Here is a 22076-nt window from a genome sequence, read left to right as displayed (position 1 = left end):
TGCCCAAGTTGCAGGGAAAGCACCAAGCAAAGAGAAAGAGCTTCTGAAATCCACCCCATAACCTGAAGTGACCAGGCACAGCTAAACCTCTAGGATGCTCTTTGCACTGACACTCCTGCAGAAACATGGAGTATCTATCAGCCCACCTGCCACCACCCCCCAGATCCTACCCTCCCTCCGACCCAGTATGGTGGGATATGGTGGGGAGACAGGGATTGTGACATAAGCAAATGGCTTCAGGCTGATCTATGTAAATGCCAGCCCATGAGCTTCCTAGCAGAGACACCACCTGTGAAGGCCTCATAACAGCCAACCTCTTGCCACCTCCAAGCTGACGGCTTCATCAGGGGGAGGAGGGACCCCTCCACAGGAGAAGGGACAGCAGGATTCGGGTAGAGGAGGCATCAAGGGCCCCAGCGGGCGGGTGTCCATCATGTAGGCGCCATGGAGACCGCCATGTGTGTCTGCTCTCCATGTTGTACATGGCAGAGATGCTGTCCTCGACTATGCTCCTGTCTGTGCTGCAAGTTCCTCTTCACCTCCGAGCGGAACTGCACCTGCTTCCCTTGCCCTTACAAGGATGAGCGGAACTGCCAGTGCTGCCACTGCACCTGCTCCGAGAACCCCAACTGTCACTGGTGCTGCTGCTCCTGGGCCAATGACCCCAACTGTAAGTGCTGCTGCACGGCCAGCAGCAACCTCGAGTGCTACTACTATGAGAGCCGCTGCTGCCGCAACGCCACCATCACCTTCCGCAGGGGCCGCCTCAAGAGCATCCGCACCTCGTAAGTGCCGCGGCCCCACACGGGCCAGGGCGGCTCAGGAAAACTAGGGGCTCTGCCGCCGGTGGGGGGAGGGCAGGCCAGCGCCCCCACCCTGGGTCCATTTCTCTATCTGAAAAAAGGAGGCCAAGGATTCGGTAGCAATTAAGTCTAGCTACAACGTCCCCATGCAAAGACATCGCATAGTCACTGTATGGTGACAGATGGTAACTAGACATCGTCGTGATCGTTTTCAAAATGTACAGAAACATCAAATCTCTGTGTTCTGCAACAGGAACTAACATAGTGTTGTAGGTAAATTCTACTTCAAAAACAAATAAATAAACCAACTCATGGGAAAAGACCAGATTTGTGGCAGAGGGTGGGAGGAGGGGAACTGGATAAAGGCAGGCAAAGGCACACACTTCCAGTTATAAGACAGACAGAGACTAGAGATGCCATGTACCCCATGACAAAGATAGCTGACACTGCTGTAGGTTCTGCATGAGAGTTAAGAGACTAAATCCTAAGAGTTGTTAGCATGAGAGAAAATTTTTTATTTTTTAATTAATTTTTTCTATTTCTTTAATTCTGTATCTATACGAGATGAGGGGTATCCACTAAACTTACCGTGATAATCACTTCATGATATTTGTAAACCAAAACATTATGCTGCAGACCTTAAACGTATACAGGGCTATATTATATCTCAATAAAACCAAGAGGAAAAAAAGAACTAAAAAGTTCTATAATCTGTTTTGCACTTGATGTAGTAATAAAAGCATATAGTCAATGGTGTTATTATTATTTTAAATACTTGTTTTTGTTTGTGTTTAAAATGTAGTAATAAAATTTACTTCAACTGTGAAAAAAAAAAAGAATTTTGCAGCAATTAAGCATGTGTCCTAAACAGCCACTAACCAGTATAGACCTGAGTTCCAAATCCAAGCTCCCGGAGCTGTGAGCGAGTGTGGCACTCCCCTGAACCCCCACCTCTCTCACCTCTACAAAATAATAATAGCTCATACTTAGCACGTCAGCAATTTGCCAGGTACCACATGCACGACTCCAAGTAACCCTCACCCCATGCCCACGATACCAGTGAGGAAGCTGAGCTTTTGAGAGGTTGAGATGCCCAGGATCACAGAGCTAGTAAGATGCAGTCAGAATCTGAACCCAGAGTCTGTGTGCTTAACTTTAAAATGCTGTCCTGCAATATGGAGAGTGTGGTACCTGTAATGATTCAGTGGGTATGAGGATTCATATAACTTTGAAATCTGTTATGTGATATAAATATATATATATAAATTGCTCTTCCTCTTCCTCTGGACTCTTGATATCTGCAACACTTATTAGAAAAGCAACAACTTCTACAGGCTGCTTTTGCCCCCATGGCCTGTATAACAGTACCCAGACGGCTGTGAACTCCTGCCAGCCTTCTCTTGGTTCCCACCCAGAAGTCATGGCACTGAGGGTCTCAGTTACTCACTTAGGGCAATAACTCTCTGTGCCAGGCACTGTGTATGCTCCTCCTGTTCTGACTAAGGTGGTCTCTTTATTGCCACATGTGAGGGAAGTCTGGACTAGCAGAGGCAAACTTCCAGGGGGAAGACCAGAAAAGCTCAGCGTTCTAAGATGACAGCGTTTGGAGGGGCAGAAAAATGAAAGGCAGCTTGGAAGCCTTTCCAGGCTGGAAAAACAATTCTGCGAGCAAAGGTTCAGTGAGTTCAGGGGAAGAATATGATCTCTTGTGTGGTTCAGCACTTAGCAGATGGTTAATAAAGGTTATCCTCACTCACAGACCTCTTGCGATGTTTGCATGAATAGAGAACCCAGGGGTAATGGATGCAAGTCCAGAAGTTCTCAGGTGCAGCCGAGTAGCATCCACACTCACACTCCTCTCTCCTCTCCACTGCCCCGTTTTCTGCGCATCAGCAATGGAGAGTCACCGAGCCCATCTCAACAGGGGAGGGATGACATGGGTGCTCTGAGAGATGCTTAGGCCAGCAGCTCCCAAACTTTGTTTTGCATTAGAATCACCTGGGTATTTTTAAACGACTGACGCCTAGCCCACATCACCTGACATTCTGATTTTATTGGTCTGGGGTATGATCTGGACATTAGAATTGTAAAACCCTCTCTTGCCCCCAAGCAATTCTAAAGTGCAGAATGGCCTGGAGGGAACAAGGAGGAAAGCTAGGGCTTGCCAGGTGATACAAGAGGAACCCAAGTACAAGGATAACAGGCCTAAATTTGGGAGGAGGCAGTCGCTGTGCAGAGGAGCAGAGGCCAGTTGTCTTAAGAAGGAAAGGCTACTGGGCCTGGTAACTGTTTTGGCATGGAACCATGGCCACTGAATACCAGGGTGCAAGCCTCAGACTTTCAGATGATGATCAGAGATATTACTGCAAGTGCCAGGAGGTTGGCACAAGGTACCCTGAGGCTCATCTTCCATATGGCCTCTCTCCTGGTTTCTGAAGCACTGCCTCCCCTGTTCTCAACACTGCATCCTGCTCAGCCTCTTGCACATCCTGCCTCACTCTGATTTCATGCATCACTCTTCACCTTACTCATCTCTTTTTCTGCCTTCCTTTTACATCTCCACCCCAGGTCCCTGGGCCATTAACACCTGTCCAATCGCCCTGCTCTCTCTTTCTCTTTACCCCACAACTCCTCCCTCCCTGCTTTCTGATTTCTCATGCTGTCTCCCTTTATACAATACCCTGATTCTCAGAGTCCCACCTTATCGAACTAGAGAAGTCCATTCAGCTAACACGTTTACAACTGCCCTGTCCGTCCAGGTGACCCCTGCGGGGCCCTGGCAGGAGAAATCAGAGGCTGAGAGAGCAGACAAGGAATGAGGCTGAGAACATTGAGGCTGGCCGGCCTGGACACCAGCATCCAAATCTCTAAGGGATGAGTTTTCCAGGTGCCTGAGATTCCACAAGGGGCACTGTCACTATAGGGCCACTGCACTCCAGCATGTCTGAGCAGCACTCTTGACTTGAGGTCTTGGCCTCAAGATCTTAACCTTGATTTTTGACTGTCTGGGCTCTGAGACCTGGGTCCTTGGCCAAGGGAATAAGGAAGGAACTGGGGCCATTTAGGGACCGTAAGAAGGCAAAAGCAAAAGAGAACACAGTTACAATGTCAACTCAGCGCCCAGACATCCTAATACAAACAGAGGAGAAGAGACATGAATAGTCACAAACTGTGTATCTTTTTATACCTCCATCCTCATGGCTAATTCATTTATTTTCATAAACTGCTTTTGCCCTGATTGTGGCTTCTCAGGACACACACTCAAATTCTATATGCAAGCATTTACTTCATCCATAGTTCTTACAATATATGAAATCAGCCTCAGATATCAGATAAACAAAGGTTGAATACACACACACACAGTAGAAGCACACGCTTCTCACAAACTTGACCATCATTTTCCTCTACTATGAACACGGGCGGGCTAGGAGCAGAGGGAAGTCATTACAGTGGCTATTTATTGAATGCTTATTATTTATGTTCCAGCAGTTAAGCACTTATCATGGGTTATCTCATGGAAACTATAAAAGTCTCATGAAGGAAGTAGTATTGAGAGCTCTGATTTACAGATGAGGAAACGAGGATGACAGAGGTGAAGAAACTTATCTCAAACGTGCATTTCGAAAGTGGTGCATTCCATCGTGTGCAACCTGCCCCTAGAGTCCAGCCCCGTAAGCCTTACCTAGTGGTCTGGTGGTCAGAACACACGGGTTCTAGGCTTGTCTCCGGGAAAGACTTCCTGGTGTCCTGAGAAGAACACTTTACCCATTTTCTTCTGTATTTCATTCCACATACTATAATAATGATGACGTCAGCACCCTCTAGGCAAAACCCAGCAAGAAAACGCCTGTCATTGGAGGAGATTGGATTTATTAGCCCACTGCAACCACTGAGAATATACACCATGGACAAGTGTGAGGTATCTTGGTAAAAAGGCATCAATAAGTTATAATAAAATGTAGGCTCATGTTAGGTGAGGACATAGGGGAAAATCTTCTATTGGGTATCTAAACATATCTAGCCTATAAGGTAGGAAGAACAAAGTGGAGCCTAATGCTGTAATTGGTGAAAAGCAACAATCACCCCCTTTAACCAGGACAGGGGATATCTGGTCACTTTCGCGATTGGCGAAGGTTCCTGCCTTGGTCTCAGTTCAAAGGTCATGAAGTGGTCTTGTTTCTGCTTTGCTGCACCACAGTCCCAGAATGGCCTTGTCCACTGTGGGGGTTCTGTGATATTATTGGTGGACAAAAGAACCCCAAAACCCAGCTGACTGTGCTGAGCCAGTCCCGGCTGTTTTTCTTTTGCTCGAAAGTAACAAGTAGTTGTATAGCACTTAACATATTCGAGAGAACGCTCTAAGGCCTTGCAGGCATTCAATTCAATTTTCGTCCTCTCAAGAAACTCTACCAGGTGAGCACGAATTTTAAAATCAGGAGACAGGCAGAGAGAGGTTAATGAACTTACCCGAGGTCGCCCAGCTAAAAGATGGCGGCGGTGGGCAGCCCGTGCTCCTCCGCGCGGCACAGCCCACGCTCAGCCGCATCACTCCGCTGTATCGCTCCGCCGTGTCACTCCGCAGTGAGGCTCCTTTCAGAGGGAGAAACGGGGCCTGCCTCCTTAAGTCCCGTATTTGCTTCCCTTTTCAGCTCCAAGACGGCCCTGCGCATTGGGAGCAGCGACACGCAGCTGGAAGAGGTGAAGGTGATGCCGGCGAACAGCAACCTGGTCAGCCACTTGTCGTGTCCCATCTGCAGCCGGCTGCGCCTGCACTCCTTTATGCTGCCCTGCTACCACAGCCTGTGCGAGAAGTGCCTGCGGCAGCTGCAGAAACACGCCGAGGTCACCGAGAACTTTTTCATCCTCATCTGCCCCGTGTGCAGCCGCTCGCACTGCATGCCCTACAGCCACAAGATGCAGCTGCCCGAGAACTACCTGCGCGGCCGCCTCACCAAGCGCTACATGCAGCAGCACGGCTACCTCAAGTGGCGCTTCGACCGCACCAGCGGGCCCATCGTCTGCCAGGTCTGCCGCAGCCAGCGCATCGCCTACAAGCGCTGCATCACCTGCCGCCTCAACCTGTGCAACGAGTGCCTCAAGACCTTCCACTCGGACGTGGCCATGCAGGACCACGTGTTCGTGGACACCAGCACCGAGGACCAGGACGAGAAGATCTGCATCCACCACCCGTCCAGCCGCATCATCGAGTACTGTCGGAATGACAACGAGTTGCTCTGCACCTTCTGCAAGACCTCCTTCCACAATGGCCATGACACCGTCAGCCTCATCGATGCCTGCTCTGAGAGGGCCGCCGCGCTCTTCAGCGCCATTGCCAAGTTCAAAGCAGGTCGGGGTCCCTTTCTCTCCCTCCACAACTCCCAGCCCTGAACTGATGGGGGAGGTAGTTTGGGGCACTCTGTTTAGTGAGAGCCTTACCTCCACCTGGTGGAACCGTCCAAGCCCTGGGAGACACTGAGCGAGGCCACAAGTCGGTGGCCTGGTATCCACACCTGGCAATTTCCACCAGCCACTTAAGCTCCCTGTGCCTTAGTTTTCTCATCTATAAAATGGAGACAAGAGTAGTAACTCCCTCACTGGGTGGTTGTACGGATTAAATGAGTTACTCTGTGGAGCATGCAAAAAACTATCTTAGCACATAATGAGTAGATGAAGATTCCATAATCTCAGTTATCATCTTTATGACATTGGTCCTCATTTTCCCCTTTGGAGAATGAAGAGTTTGATCCTATTATATTCCTAAGTTCTTTGAGCCTTTCTAAGGTGTTTTGCTACTAAAGTTGGATTTCTTCAGTATCTTCCCATTTTGCAGGGGGAAGGAATTAAGTCACTGTTGAACGTTACCTCAGTTTAAGATTTTCCCCAACTGATTTTTCCCCAGAGTTGCAAACAACAAAGTAAATAAACTAGTAACAAATACATAATAATGAGAAAACTCAGAAATAGCCAATAATGTTCTAGTCAACAGCTTGTTTTTCCTCTGCACGTGTGCTCATGGTTATTTTATATGGGCTACATACCATACAGTTGTAGATTCTATAAGGGAAACTGACCCAAGTTTCCATAATGGAACCCAGTGCAACAATGTTTTACAGGGTTCAGAAAGGAGCCAACTAATTTCTGGGTATATATATCCACTGGGTTAGACTCGAGGATCTCAGAGATCCTTTTAGGCTCTTTGCCCCTGGGAATAGCCCTAGGCCTTTTAGAAGAATTATGTCTAATCTGCTCAATAATTTTACAGTACAGGTATTAAAATTCCCTCTATGGATAAGACAACTGGGATTCCAAGAAGTAACTGGCACAAGGCCTTTAGTAAATGGCTGACTCAGTCTCTCTGACTCTAAAGCCCATGTTAGTTCCACAACATTCATTTGACAACTTACTCTGTTAAACAATGACCAGAATCTGAAGACAGAGAGACTGAAAAATAACACCACCACCGCCGCTTAGGATATTGCCCTAAGTGGTAGCCTAGAGTCACGTGACCAAAGTGCACCAGATCAGCCCAGCCTCCCCCGTGTCAGATAGTTTAGTGTCCATACAGACATGCCTGAACAGATGACAAAGGGGCAGCTGTCCCTGAGCTGCACAGAAAGGTCCCATGGGACACAGAGATGGGTCAGAGGCTACGTCCCCCAGGACCTCTCACCAGCATGAATATTTCAGGAAAACACTGATTCTCAATTGCCCCAAACCTGGGAACTTTATTTGTCAGTTGATATTTATTCAGTTTGGGAACACCACCAGGAAGCCCCTATATTGAAGAAAACCTACAGGAGCCACATTGCCAGGCCAGTGGAGGCCCCACTGGTTCCTAGAGGGTTTTCTTAAGGGAGGACCCATGGCCTGAGCTTGGCTGGATTCTCCAGAGCCTCAGCATGGGGAAGGGGCTGTTGCCTGCAGCCTTCTGGGGGCTCCAGGCAACCCTAGGAAGCCTGGGTCTTTAACACAGGAGAAACCTAGGATAGTTTTCTCAAAGTCCAGGACACCTAAAAGCCAGACATTGAAGTTTGATTCAGGGTGAGGGGACATCAGTACAAATTCCAGAGGGCCCAGCAGTAGGGAAGGAGCCATCTTCATGGCATATCCATTCAGATATAGGTAAAGAATTTAGCTGGTCCATTCTTGTTAAAAAAAAATTTTTTTAACCAGGGTTCAAACTTGCTCTTAAGAATTCAATTCACTTTCTGGGGAAGGGCTAGAAATCTGCACTGTTAACAGATCTCCACGTAATTCAAAAGCAGGTGATCTGAGAAGACACTTTGAGGAACTCTGGGCCCTGGAGGGAAGACTCAGTTTGGGTTGGTGTTTAAAGCTGCAGTGTCAACCTCAGGTGCTCAATGGGACTAGTGGGGAGCTTGACTAGCAACTGATGCCTGAATCCCATCCCCACAGAAGTACAAGCTAAGTAGTGAGGGTTTTTCAAAAGCTCCCATGTGATTCTTTTTTTTTTTTTTTAAAGTACGTGTCAAAGAGCAGTCCCAGAGAAGGGGAACTTGGCTGACTTGCCGCTGTTATCACTGGCTGGGTTTTGGTGAAGGAGGCAAGAGGACATTTAGAAATAGTCATCAGAAATTTAGTTCTTTCTCCCACCCCTGCCAAAGCTTAGCTTTCACACAGGGATAACCCATCACTTTGTGACATCATCTCTTCTCAAGTCCAATTTGCTGACAAGTGAAGTCTGGTGGAAACTAATATCCAGGGTGGCCTTGAACTTCCAACTTTAGACGCAAGGCCACAACAGGAATTACTGTTACAAGATAAAGTATGCCAGGGAAGGATGACTGTTATATCTGAGGGAGGTATTAGACCAGGGGAAGAGAGGGGTGTATGGAGCAAGGCCACGTTCACTTTATAAACCTATGCTTGCATCTTTCAGCCCAGCTACGAGCGGCCTCCCTCCCTTCCACCCACATCTTTGGATCCCAAGTTAGTTTGCCCCAGTTTGCCACTGGCTGTGACATGTAGGGAAATGAAACATTTAACTGAAATAACTGACTTGGTTGTTTTGCAGTCAGATACGAAATTGATAATGACCTCATGGAATTCAACATTTTAAAAAACAGCTTCAAAGCTGACAAGGAGGTAAAGCGAAAAGAGATCAGAACTGGATTTCTCAAGCTGCGCAGCATTCTCCAGGAGAAAGAGAAGTCCATCATGGAGCAGATAGAGAACCTGGAAGTGTCCCGGCAGAAGGAGATTGAAAAATACGTGTACGTCACCACCCTGAAAGTGAACGAGATGGATGGCCTGATCGCCTACTCCAAGGAAGCGCTGAAGGAGACGGGCCAAGTGGCGTTCCTGCAGTCAGCCAAGATCCTGGTGGACCAGATCGAGGACGGCATCCAGAGCACCTACAGGCCCGACCCGCAGCTCCGGCTACACTCCCTGAGCTGCATGCCCCTGGACTTTGCTGAGCTCTCCAATGCCATCCATGAGCTCTTCCCCACAGGACCCAAGAAGGTGTGCTCCTCGGGGGACTCCCTGCCATCCCCCTACCCCCTGCACTCAGAAATGATGATCGCCAGGAAGGTCACTTTCAGCGCCCACAGCTTCGGCAACCAGCAGATATACCAGCGAAGCTCCTCCCTGTTGTCCTTCAGTGCCCCCGGCTGTGAGAAGACCAAGATGGGTCTAGAGGCCTATGGGCGAGCCCAGTCGGCCACACCTGCCAAACCCACAGACGGCCTCTACACTTACTGGAGCGCAGGGGTAGAAAGCCAGCCTATGCAGAACAGTGGCAGCTTCCACAACTGGTACTCATTCAATGATGGCTCTGTGAAGACCCCAGGCCCAATTGTTATCTACCAGACTCTGGTGTATCCAAGAGCTGCCAAGGTAAGAAAGGCTCTGGGCCCCGTGGGGAAGATGGGAGGGTGTGGGCTATGGAGGTAGGTAGTTGGGAAAGACTGCACTTACTTCTTTGACCTCTAGGGTCTGGTCATTCAGATCTGTTTCTCTGGACTCTTTGTGGTCAGCCCATTCCAAAGGGGTACATTTCTGAAATCTTAAGTTGCCCAAGATTGGCATAAACTAAATAATGTATTTAACTCATAGACAGAAATACATCTGAAAGCCCCAACTCCACTTCAAAGGCAGCTTCTCTCTTGAAAGAGAACACAATTTGGGAATGAAATTAATTTGAGGAGACTCCTGGAGAGGGTAATATTTCCCAAAAGGAAGTCTGTAGCAGTAGACAGAGCACAGAAATTGGAATTAGAAATGCAGGCTCCATTATTTATCAGTTGTGATTCTTCTAAATTGCTACTTTTTCTAGAGAAAATATCCAGACTCATCATGATTTGGAAAGATTAGGATAGTCCTCAGTGGAATTCCAATTCTTATCTCCCAAGATTCAGCTTTTTTGGGGTGTGAAGGGGTGTGGCTCTCTTACAGACCTCTACAGCTGCCTTCACTCAGCATCAGCGAATATGACTCTTCCTTGACCTTCTTGACCTAACATAACCAAATGGCCCTTCCCTTAACATTCCTTTCAAATCCAACTCAACCTAAATTGAATTGTTTATAGAATGGTTTATTAAAGTTCACAGAGAGGAGAAAAAATATTCTATTAGAGCATCTCTTTCGTCCTTTTGGGGTTCCCTATAGTAACATCCCCCAAGCCAGCTCTTGGCCTGCATCCAAGCAGTGGATCCCATCTTTTGCCTCGATGGTCTGAGAACACTCACAAAGACTTTTAGCATCCTGAAAGCTTATACTAGTGGTTCTCAAACATTATGCACCTGGGGATCTTGTCAAAATGCAGATTCTGCTTCAGTGGGTCTCACCGGGGCCTGAGATTCTGCACTTCTAACAAACTTCCAGGTGTTGGCATCACTGGCAGGCTGCAAACCACACATCAGTATCAAAGGTCTAAAAATAAGAAAATGAAAGGCAGACACTGACCAAGCCTTACTTTTATTTTCTCTCAAGGCATCATAATCTATGTTTTGGCATCTATAATTAACTCCAAGAATTACGTTGTGTTGCAAGGTAGAACATGCCCTCCCATAGGCTGTCAAACACCACAAAGACACTGCTGTTCACATAACAGACACTCACAACATTTCCAAATGATGCCAGATCAGCCAGGCCTGCAGTATATGTGACATTATCTCAGGAATGGCATTAGGTCTTATCTCCACACAACTCGGACTTCTTGGGAAGTGGGCAGGATTTTGCTCTGGGGGAAGGACTGGTGATATGTGCTCTATACTTGGGCTTGGAGAACAGTCACCTTATGCCACCTATTAATGGTCCCTTGATGAGCTCAAGAAAGGAGCCTACACAGAAAACCCAGTCAAGTCATTGACTCTCAAGATAGAACAACCAAACCTACTGCCCAACAGCGGTATCTGATGTACAAATATCATTGACCCCAATTTCAGGATCATGGGACAGAATTCTCACAGGAATCATAGTGCTCAGTGATACAGAAGATGAAATTTGTTTTGGCATCTCTCTCAAGTTTTGGCTGACTAACAGCCCTCTTTTAGCCTAGGAAATATTCTTAAAGTTAGTCTTAAACTTGTCATTATATATCTTAAAAATCCTAAAGAGTTTTTTATAAAAATTTTATTTTATTTCTAAAAATCTTTCCTAAGGAAGTGATTAAAAATTCAAATGAAGATTCATGCCCAAAAGTGTTCGTTGCACCATTATTTATTAGAGTGTGGAATTAGAAACAACTTAAATGCTCAACTATAGAAAGAGTAAATCAGTTATTGGGCAGTTATTAAAATGGTGCTTTACTGAATCTTTAATGATATAGAGAAATAAATAAAATGTAATAACTGAAATAAAGCAGGAATCAAAGCAATATAACCCAAATTATATATATATATATGTGTGTGTGTGTGTGTGTGTGTGTGTGTGTGTGTATTCCAAAATTGGAAACAAATAATGCATTATTACCTGAATTGTGGGATTGTAAGCGGTATTTATTTTCTTCCTTCCCTTTTATTTTGTATTTTCCAAGTATATATTTTTAAATGAGTATGTTTTGATAATCAGGAAAAAAATGTTAATTTTTATTCATAAGTCATACAAATGTATAAAGTTTTGAAAGTATAAATATGTAAAATAAGTATAAATTATATAAATCCATACAAACTTTAACTTTTATATATTTATAAGAGTAATTATAAATTAATTTTATACAAAATATCATTTAAATGTATTAAAATTTAAATAAAGCATTCAACATGTTTCAAAATATAATTACTATAAAATATTTATATGGCAGGCACAATCTGCCAATTGACACTTGTTAATATATCTTTTCCCAAGAGGTGACATTTTATGCTTTGAGTGTGAACATATATTCTCCATCACTTGGATAAGTCATTTCACCTCTTTGGGACTCTTACTTCCTTGTGTATAAAATAGAAGGTTGAAATAGATACACTTTCCAACCTCTAGTAGTCTGTGGTTCCATTGGAATTGCTCAATGGAAATTTCTGAGCCTAGACTGTAAAACGGGATAAGAAAATCCTCCATCCAGGGAGCTGTAAGGACCAAATGAGTTGTCTGACACAGAATGTGCTGCATAATAGCTGTTCAATAAATGGCAGCCACTTTGGTCAATGGTGTCAGGAAGACAGCGGGAACCTCCATGTTGATGGACAGGAACAGAAGCCAGAGGAGCATTCTTCTGTTTTTGAAACTCATTGCAAGCATCAGGTCAGGCCTTATCATGCTGCCTTTTAAGACCACACAAGGTCCAACTCAAAGTCTTCAGCAGCTAGAGGGGATGAGTCAGTTTGAACTCACCTCACAGATAGTCATGACACAGATCTTCATGGGGAAGAAAGCTGAATGGTGTGTGCTCGTACCCCAGTGACACATCCATTTCTTCCTAGGTTTACTGGACGTGCCCAACAGAAGACGTGGACTCTTTTGAGATGGAATTCTACGAACTCATTAATTCCCCTCCTAACAATGTGAGGACAGAGCTCTGTGGACAAATTCGGGACATAATGCAGCAGAGTCTGGAGCTGCACAACCTGACCCCCAACACTGAGTATCTGTTTAAAGTGAGAGCCATCAATGATAATGGTCCTGGACAATGGAGTGACGTCTGCAAGGTACCGTGCGTGCTGTTTCTTAGACACATTTTCTTGATCAGCTCTGGATGCAGCTCTGTTAGGATGATCACAAGATCATGGAACCCACCATATGACTTCTCCCCTAATCCCAGAAAGCTTGTTAACTCAGAGCCAAAGACAGGGTCCCTGGCCTCAACCAACTTTGCAAATGAGGCCTGAAAATCGTCAGTTCAGTTTGATTCCAAAAACATTTGTGCCAGGTATTGTATTAAGATGTAAAGTTTCAGCAGAATTCTTGCCTTCAAGGAGCTATTTTATTTTTTATTTGTTTTATTTATTATTATTTGTTTACTAGACTTTGAGGTCTAGTAAACAAATAATTGTGATGTGAGAAGGACAAAAACAGAATTAAGTATTAGCCTCAATGATGACTCACAGCAAGGAGAGGGCATCAGAGTTAACAAATATGAATTCAAGACAAATACAATGAAGAGTTTTTTAGTGTTAGTATGTCCCATGAAATATTTAGGACAGACTTATATTAAGAAAAATGTATTTGTTGTTTAGCTGAAAGTCAAGGAATAACCACTGAGCAAGTCAGGATGGACTCCAAAAAAAGAAGGGACAAGATTATCCTGGTCTTCTTTGTGATGCAAGGCTGATTCTTCTTTATATCCCCAGGGGATGTACATTCATGTGTATAATTTTCTTCATATTCAAAGGAGAAAGGGAAGAAAAATATCAAGACTGTCCAGAGCTATCTTACTGTACAACCATGATGGTGTGTTCTTAGGAATCAGAGTAGATTATGTCTTAATCGGGGATTCTTTAGAAGTAAAGAGAATAAGCCCATTCATTTCAGCTTTTGAAAAGGTAAATTTATGCTACAGAGAGAGGGGAGTCTCATGAGACCGCTTCCAGACGGGACATCCATCTGATACCCAAGAAGGCGGGAAGGCCATCAGTTTCTCTCAGTCTCTCAGTCAACGTCTCTCTCTCTCTACTCCCTCCCTCTCTTTCTCTCCCACACCCCCTCCTTCCATCTCTGCCTCTCTCTGACTCTGCACCATTTTCAGCTAGCACATCATTTCTACCTCCCCTAAATCCAGCTTGTGTGTGGTTTGGGAGGTTCTTGGCCCAACCTCTGTGTGACCAACACAGTCTGACTAGCTTAACATTCTTTGGCTCTGCTCAAATGTCTGCAGAAGAGACTCTGATTGGCTGCTGCCTCTAGTGATAAAGGGAAGCAGGGGTAGGGAGGGGCAGGATAGTGCTGGTGGTCTGTGAGGGTGGGGCTCTCCACTCCATCCTGATGCTCTGCTTCTGGGGCCCAGCACCCTGTGCACTCCCTCCTCCTCCCCGGGGGCCAGACGCTCACATGGGAAGGAAGTGGAATGAGAGAGCCACCTGGCTGCTCCTCCTGTTAGACCCAGCCAGGTACCTGGGCAGTCAGTTACCCCAGAGCCCAGTTCCTGTTGCTACCCTTCTCTGCAGAGCCTGGACCACCCACAGGTGCTCCCATGTTTGGCAGCATGTCCTTTTGACTATGGATTCTTCCTTCAATCTAATTCCATCTGCCGTCTCATTTTTTAGAAATTCCTCAGAAACGTCTTGCCCATGAAGGGTACCCAGTGTTGTTACTAATTTTTTTATTTGTATCTTACGTCATTTTTAGATGCTAGGGGCAAGAATGGTGTCTACAAGACACTGACGTATGTCAGCCTTTCTCAGGTGAATATGTTATCATCTCTGTTTAACTCTGAACTCCTTGAAAACAAAATTTGTGTCCAGTTCATCTTTCTTTCTCCCACAGTGCTTACCACAGCACTGTGCATATAGCAGGTTCTTAATGGTTATTGAATGAATACATGAGTGAAAATGTGACCAAACAAATGAATATATGAATAAATGGCTGAATTAAAGAGTGAAGAAATAAACTGATAAATAAAATTAATGACTACAAAGTACTATAAGATGCCTGAAAGCTGTTAAGTGTTTTTTACAGTCAATCAAGAAATAACATTCCCCCTGAAATTGTGTTTATGCGATTAGTTTGCCCTCCCTATAAGGGAAGGAAACTCATTCCAGTTTCTTTGCTTTTTAACACAATTTCTAAATGAGCAGAGCACTAATTAATGAGGTTTTCTGGAAGCTTCATTTTTATCTGACTCCCAGAGCTGCAATATAGATTTTTCCTTCAGAAGTAATTCTTCCTCCCTCTTTGTGATGATATTAGCATTCCAGAGGAAACTCAGCTTTCCTTAACATTTGTCATGATTTGCATAAGTAAAGGCTTCAATAGCAAATGAAAATAAGATGGTGTGTCTGAATGACATTTATAAAGCTTCATAAAAGTAATGACTTTAGCGCTTTCCTATAAAATCGAAATATTTTTCCTTTGGCATCCGTTGTACGTAGGTATTCCTGAAAGGTTTCATTTAAAATGCAATGATGAGACAACAGGATCATTTCTTATCAAAAATGCAATATTTCCATCTTACAGACTTTTTTGGAAAGGCAGTAAAATAATACCATTTCTGTTTGATTTTCATAGTCTGTGGCTTGTTGATTTTTTTAAGGGATTTCATTTGAAGTAAAATACACAGAGCATGAAAATTAACTTTAACATTTTTTAAAGGTCCCATTTACTGAAGGCAGACTCTGTGTCAGACACTGTATATTCAGTGTCACTGATCATCCCAGCCTCTCGGAAGGCAGGGAGTTATTGCCTCCATTTTACAGATGAGGAAACTGAGGCTCAGAGAGGGAAGGTGTCTGGCCTCATGTAACCTGAAGTTGTTGACTGACCTGCCTAGGTCTCATCTAAGGCAGGAGCTCTTTGTCCCCTGCACCATAATCAGATGCAGCTAAGAACTGGGCAGGGTGGGTGGGCTCAGCCTTGCAGACCTGACACCACACTCTGGGAGAACTGTCAAAGCCAGTATCAGTGAGAGTGGGACTTTTTTTTTTTTTTTTTTTTTTTGAGAGGCAAGATCATGCATTGGGAAGGGCAGCAGACTTGGGCAGGGGTACTTGGGTCCAAGCCCCAACCTCACTAGGCAGCACGGTCAGTGAGGACAGGCATCCTGCTGGCCTCACTCACCCCTCTTGCCTCCCGGTCTCCAGCTAAGAGCTTCTAACATCCAAGAGCCTCACTGATATTTTGGAAGGAATGGAGAAATGTGTTTTTAGGCAAATCACATACCTTGTGGCCTCAGTTTCTCCTCCTGCTCTTCCTCTAGTCCTCAGTATACCTGCTGGCCATCGTCCCCAGCTATTTCTGAAAATAGCTTCCTGACTTCAATGTTCTCCTTTTGACTTTAAATCTCCACTAACTGCCAGGAAGGCTTCCCACGTCAAATCTAACTTTCCATCTGTGCATTGGTTTCCTTTTGCTGCTGTAACATATTAGTAGCTTAAACAATACAAACTGATTTACTATCTTACAATTCTGGAGATCAGAAATCCAGGGTGTGAGCAAAGCTGTGTTCTTTGTGGAGGCCGTAGGGGGGAAATTCATTCCCTTGCCTTTCCCTGCTTCAAGCAGCTGCCCGTGTTCCTTGGCTCATGGCCTCTTCCTCCGTGTTCAAAGCCAGCAGCATTAGGCTGAGTCCTCACACTGTCATCTCCTTGGTTCTCTTCGGCCTCCCTGTTCCACTCGGAAGGACTCTTGTGACTACATTGGGTCCATCTGATGACTCGGAAGACTCTCCCTATCTTAAAGGCAGCTGACTAGCAACTTAATTCCCCTCTGCCATGTAACATAACGTATTCACAGGTTCCTGGGATTAGGACATGGACATCTTTGGGGGGCCATGATTCTGCCTACCACAATTTATAAACCAGATGTCCCAGGGTACAGCAGATCTGGAGGTAAATATTCAGGCCCCAGAATAGTCACAAACTGGTACCATTCTGGGTCTTTCTCTATAGCTCTTCAGGAAATGCACCAAGCCCTGCCCCCCACCCATCCTCTCAAATTCCTTCTCCATCTGTACTGGGTCCCACCACCCAAGGGTGTGTCTCACGTGTGCTCTGGAAGTAGTCTTGCCAGCTACCCTGAGCATCTGCAGCTGCGCCCCCTTCCTGCTCAGGCATCTTACCATGGTTTCATGAAATCCCCCTACTGGTTTTAATTCTGTCCCTACTGCAGACACTCTGCCTTAGTCAGAGACATGCATCTTCAGGGGTTGGGGTTAGAGGACCATCTGAGTGACCGACACTATTCTACATTCAGAATAACTACCACACACCTAACTGGACACCCACCCACAAACTCACAGTGACCCCCTGCCCTGAAACAAAATCAAAATGGCTTGCATTCTCTCTCACTCCTTAGAATTCATTCTTTTCCAAAGGGCTCCTTGATCCTTCATGTAAGTAGAACCCTAGGTGCCTTCCTACTTGCCCTGTAGGTAGGTTTGAACCCTGGAGTGAATATAATTTAAGCTCAAGCTGGACCTCATACACTGAAGGTTGAATTAGACACCTCAGGTCTGACTAATGACCAACACTGGTCTATGCAAGGCCCTTTTTGTGGCTATATGTTTGTCCTCCTTTGTGAGCATTCCTCCCTAGGTCTCCAGTCTAGTATGTTTTATTTGTATCGTGTTGCTTTTATGTGTTCCTACATAGTATGTATCATTTTGAATGTGATAATTAATCCTCACCAATAGTATTGTGTTACATAACTTACTTTATGTCTTATCTGCTTTCCCTGAACACTGCGTTTTTATGATCCATCCATGTTGTTAGGCACATGTGGTCCCTTACTCCTAATGCCGCCTCATCCTTTCCAGCGTGCATCTGCCCGCCACATTTTACCTGTCTGCTCAGCCAGTGTGGACACCCACGTGACCTCCAATAATGCTGCAGTGAATGCCTCACTCATGACATTTTGTGGGTGGGAGGTGTGTGGGAATCTCTCTGGGACACTGTGTTAGTTTGCTAGGGCTGCCCATCAAGATGCTACAGAGTAGGCAGCTTGAACAACAAACATTTGTTTTCTCACAGTTTTGGAGGCCAGGAGTCCAAGATCAAGGTATTGTGGGTCTGCTTTCTTTTGAGGCCTCTCCCCTTGGCTTGCAAACGTCTGCCTATTCCCTGTGTCCTCGCATGGCTATTTCTCACCCGAGCGCATCTCTGTTGTGTCTCTCTGTGTCCAAATTTCCTCTTCTTATAAGGACAACAGACAGGTTGGATTGGGGCCCACCCTAATGACCTGATTTTAACTTAATCACCTCTTTAAAGGTCCATTCTGAAGTACTGGGAATAGGATTTCAGCACGTGAATTTTGGGAGGACACAGGTTAGCCCTCATCAGATACATACCATGAGTGAAACTGCTGGGTGGCAGAGTGTGTGCGTGCTTGATCTGACTGCATGCGTGTACACTTACATAAGGAACGAATGAGGGCCTCTATCCTCAGCCCTGCCTGCATTTGGCATGATCCAGCTTTCTACTTTTTCGCTAGCCCAACAGGTATAAAGGGCTATCTCCTCATTGTTTAAAATTTCATTTCATATGCTTGTTAGTTTTCAGGATTTTTCTCTTCTGTAAATAGCCTGCTAAATATCTTTTGCCCATTTTTCAATTGCATTTTTCTTTTTCTAGGAGATTTGCAGAATGACCTTATATATTCTAGATAATAGTTTTAGACATCGCTAATATCGTCTCTATTCTGACATTTGTCTGTTAACTTTGTTCATCATGTACTTCATGAAATAGGAGAAGGCTTCAATTTTGATGTGATCAAAGCCATCAGTTTATTTTTTTTTCATGGTTTGACCTCTAAAAGTTTTGTTTAAAAAGTCCTTCCTTAGGCTTAGATCACAGAGATAATCTTCCACATATTCTTTCATAAACTTTAGTTTCACCTTCAAATTTAGAACTTAAATCCATCCAGAGTCTGCCTTTGTATGTAGTGCTAAGTAGAGATGGACTTTTTTGGCCATCTAGTGGGTAGGTTTTCCCAACATCATCTCCCAAGCAGTGTCCTCTCCGTTAGAATATAATAAAGGTGCCACTCTGACCTTGTATTAAATTGCCATATATTTAGGGGTGTGTCTCTAAGCTCTGTTGTAGCCCACTGGTCTGTCTGTTCTTATGTCAAAACCACACCAGTTTTATTGTTGTTTAACCTCAGCTTTGTGCTATGTCTTAATGAACTGCTAAGGTAAGCCTACCCATTACCCCTCTTTCTTTTTTAAGGTTTATTTAATCATAGAAATGTATTCCCTCCTGTAAATTTTGGAGTAAGTAAGTGGAATTCCTTTAAAAAATTCCAGACAGGCTCTGACTGGGGAGGCACTGAGTTTCTAATTTGGAGACAACGTTTTTGGAATATGTCTGGCTTTTACTCAGATCATCTCCTGTGTGCTTTACTAGGTCTTTTAAGTCCTTCTCATAGAGGCACTCTAGGTTCCTAGTTAAACCAGGCATTTTACAAACTTAGTTGATATTATTAACGTTATTTTATATTTTATTATATTTTCTAATGTATTGCTGGTTTAGAATAAGAACGACTGGTGTTCATAGGTTAATTTTGATTCCAGCAATCTCAATAAACTCAGCTATTCTGAGAGTCTCTCTGTTGATTCTGCTTGGTTTTTTGGGCACGTGATCCTTTCATCTATAAATAATGACAGTTTCATCTCTTTCCTTACAATTCTTGAACCTCTCTTTCTTTTTCTTTCCTTATAGCTTTGGCCAGGGCTACTGGTGCTACAAAAATGGTGGCTGTGAGAGTTGATATCCTTTTCTTATTCCTGATCCTAATGTTTCCCCATTGAGCTATGATAATTTTTTAATCTAGTTTTTCTGATGTATAATCCTTATTAAATTAAGGAAACTTCCTTCTACTAAATTTCTGAGAACTTATGCAACCTGATGGATTTTTTGTATTATTTGAGATAATCATGATTTTTCTCCTTTAGGCATTAATGAAATAAATTACATTGATTTTTCTGATGTTAAACTCTATTTGCATTCATGGAATAAACCCTATGTGAGCATGATGTAGTATGTTTTAATATTCTTGGTTTTAGTTAGCTCATTTTATTTTGGATTATTGCATCTATGATCATAACATGAAGCAGACCTTTGCTTCTATTGTTTTTATCTGGTTCTGGAATCAGTATTTTACTAGCTTGATAAAATGAGCTAGGAAACTATTGCTCTTGTCCTATTTTCTAGAACAACTCTTTCTTACAAGTTTGTTAGAATTCATTTGGAAAACCATCTCAGCTTTTTGGACAGGGAAGGGGATTTAGAACTCCCATTTCAATTTCTTTGGTATCTCAAGTTCTGCTCTCTGTTTCTTCTGTCCTGTTTCAGTCTGATCCTCTTGTTCATAGATACCTCAATCCCCACTGCCCCATTCACATGTTTCACTCAGTCTTTACCTCTGGAGATCCTGCCTATACTTTAAAGCAGAACTTTAATCTCTATTTTTATGAGTCAATTTCCAACCCGGCACAACACTGTTATCCCTTCCTCATTGCCCCCGATAGCTCTGGGTGTACATCTTACACATTTATATCACCCTTGCCAGGGTTATCTCTATGTGCTATTTCCATTTTTATCCAGCAATGTCATACATAAAACATGATCTCTACCTTGCATGAAGCCCTGTTTTCTCTAAAACTAAAAATAAATTTAGTAAAACTAGAGAGCATAATAGTAATATGTGTCTATTTTTTGCCCTTTCTCTTTGAATACAAACATTAAAAGTTAGAAGCTTTGTGCATAGAGACTTTGTACAAACATTGTTCTTCATCATCCAAACTGCATCCCCACCCCATCTGCCCTACGAAGTCCTGCCTGATTCATCTAGACAGAGCTCACTGCTCTAGGCAGCTGTCTTGCATACCTGGATCTCAACCTCAGTCCCTAAATTCCTCCTCAGTAATGTGTATTGGAGGGAACAGGAATGCTGGCAGACCTGAGATGTGGGGAAATCCACCACCTTCCAGGTAAGGCGTGGAGATCCACATCTAAGCTGAGCTGGTGCGACTTCTAGGAGGGTCCTGCTACCCATTGCAACCTGCCTGTTCTAGGTAGCACTGACTATTCACTGTGATCAGGGATAGTATGAAGCCGCAAAGAGAAACAAATGGCAGGTGTATAAACTATGGTTCTATTTACCTTTCATTCACTTTTCTAAGAAATTTGTCTTTACCATAATGTTGGGATTACAGAGATGAAAGACTGTCATTTCCCCTACACCCCAGTCAAGGTGCTCACAGTCTGGTAAGAAAATCAAACACACTAGCTGAAATCTACACACAATAAGAGCTGTGCCAGAAGCAACTTCCAGGGCCTGGGGGAGGCCCCGGGGGCTACTCTCTGGTGAAGCCCACCTGGGGTCACAACCCTAACATAGTCATCAGCACTCAGTCCCATGAGCTGCCTTAGGGAAGTGGGACCTTTTCTGTGAAATTCCAACCCCACCACATATTAGCTGTGGGACTTTAGGAAAGCTGCCCTGTCCTTCTGAGCCTCAGGTTCTCCATCTATAAAATGGGGTCAACAGCCCCTGCCCCCGAGGTGGTCGACATGAGACACAAAGGAGATGATGTGTGGTGTCCGGCCCGCAGCAGGGGCAGGCTCCCCGGAGCTGCTGTCTCCCTGTGGCTGGTGCCATGGCTCTCTGCTTCTGTTGCAGGTGGTGACACCGGACGGGCGAGGGAAGAACCGGGCTAAGTGGGGCCTGCTGAAGAATATCCAGACCGCCCTCCAGAAACGCTTCTGAGCCGCCGCAGAGCAGGCAGCAGCCTCAGAGACACACCACAGAATAGGCAGATACAGACACACACTTACGTATATGTATTTTTCTCACCACGGTCTTCAAGGAGGTTGTAGATGATGTTCCCGGGACCTCTGAGCCATTTCAGCAGGAGTCTGCTAAGAGCTAATAAAAGGAGATGCCTGATGTTGTGGCTTGCTGTTTGTTCATTAAATTGAAACTAAGATGCAGAACTGTCAGCCAGTTGCTCTGTTCCATTAGCTGAGGCCTCACCCTCGGCTCGGAATTCTGAGGTGTTTTGTATGCCACGGTGTTGATTAAAACAGAGGGGCACTCTCTTTGCCGTCAGGCCCCCGGGTGTGTGCTTTTACCCTGGTCTAACTAGCGGTCGGTGTTGGGGCACGTCACAGATGGATGGGGAGCTCATGCCCCCACCGTGCAGTCTGTTTTAACAGTAAA

At 44.7% G+C, this 22076-nt stretch overlaps 1 protein-coding gene and 1 long non-coding RNA gene across 2 annotated transcripts in view; one reads left to right on the top strand and one right to left on the bottom strand.

Annotated features, from left to right (window-relative positions):
- Positions 1–361: 361 nt before the first annotated feature.
- TRIM42 (tripartite motif containing 42) lies at positions 362–21796 on the top strand. The gene is made up of 5 exons (XM_010952278.3): positions 362–785; positions 5453–6150; positions 8839–9662; positions 12686–12910; positions 21537–21796. The coding sequence occupies exons 1-5, from the start codon at positions 445–447 to the stop codon at positions 21621–21623; spliced, it is 2175 nt and encodes a 724-aa protein (XP_010950580.1). The 5' UTR covers positions 362–444; the 3' UTR covers positions 21624–21796.
- Positions 21303–22076, bottom strand: part of LOC141578666 (uncharacterized) — a 164116-nt gene continuing 163342 nt past the window's right edge. Inside the window, exon 3 of the long non-coding RNA XR_012509256.1 lies at positions 21303–21782. This is a non-coding gene — a long non-coding RNA (uncharacterized LOC141578666). The remainder of the gene's footprint in view (positions 21783–22076) is intronic.

Source organism: Camelus bactrianus, chromosome 1, assembly GCF_048773025.1.
Source record: "Camelus bactrianus isolate YW-2024 breed Bactrian camel chromosome 1, ASM4877302v1, whole genome shotgun sequence".
Lineage (NCBI taxonomy): Eukaryota > Metazoa > Chordata > Mammalia > Artiodactyla > Camelidae > Camelus > Camelus bactrianus.
This window is presented reverse-complemented; position numbering and strand designations above follow the sequence as displayed.

Excerpts from the sequence above, each read along its gene's own strand:
- TRIM42 (XM_010952278.3), top strand. The coding sequence starts at position 445 with ATGGAGACCGCCATGTGTGTCTGCTCTCCATGTTGTACATGGCAGAGA. Across the intron at positions 6,151-8,838 it reads CATTGCCAAGTTCAAAGCAG|TCAGATACGAAATTGATAAT; the intron begins GTCGGGGTCCCT and ends GTTGTTTTGCAG. Across the intron at positions 12,911-21,536 it reads AATGGAGTGACGTCTGCAAG|GTGGTGACACCGGACGGGCG; the intron begins GTACCGTGCGTG and ends CTTCTGTTGCAG.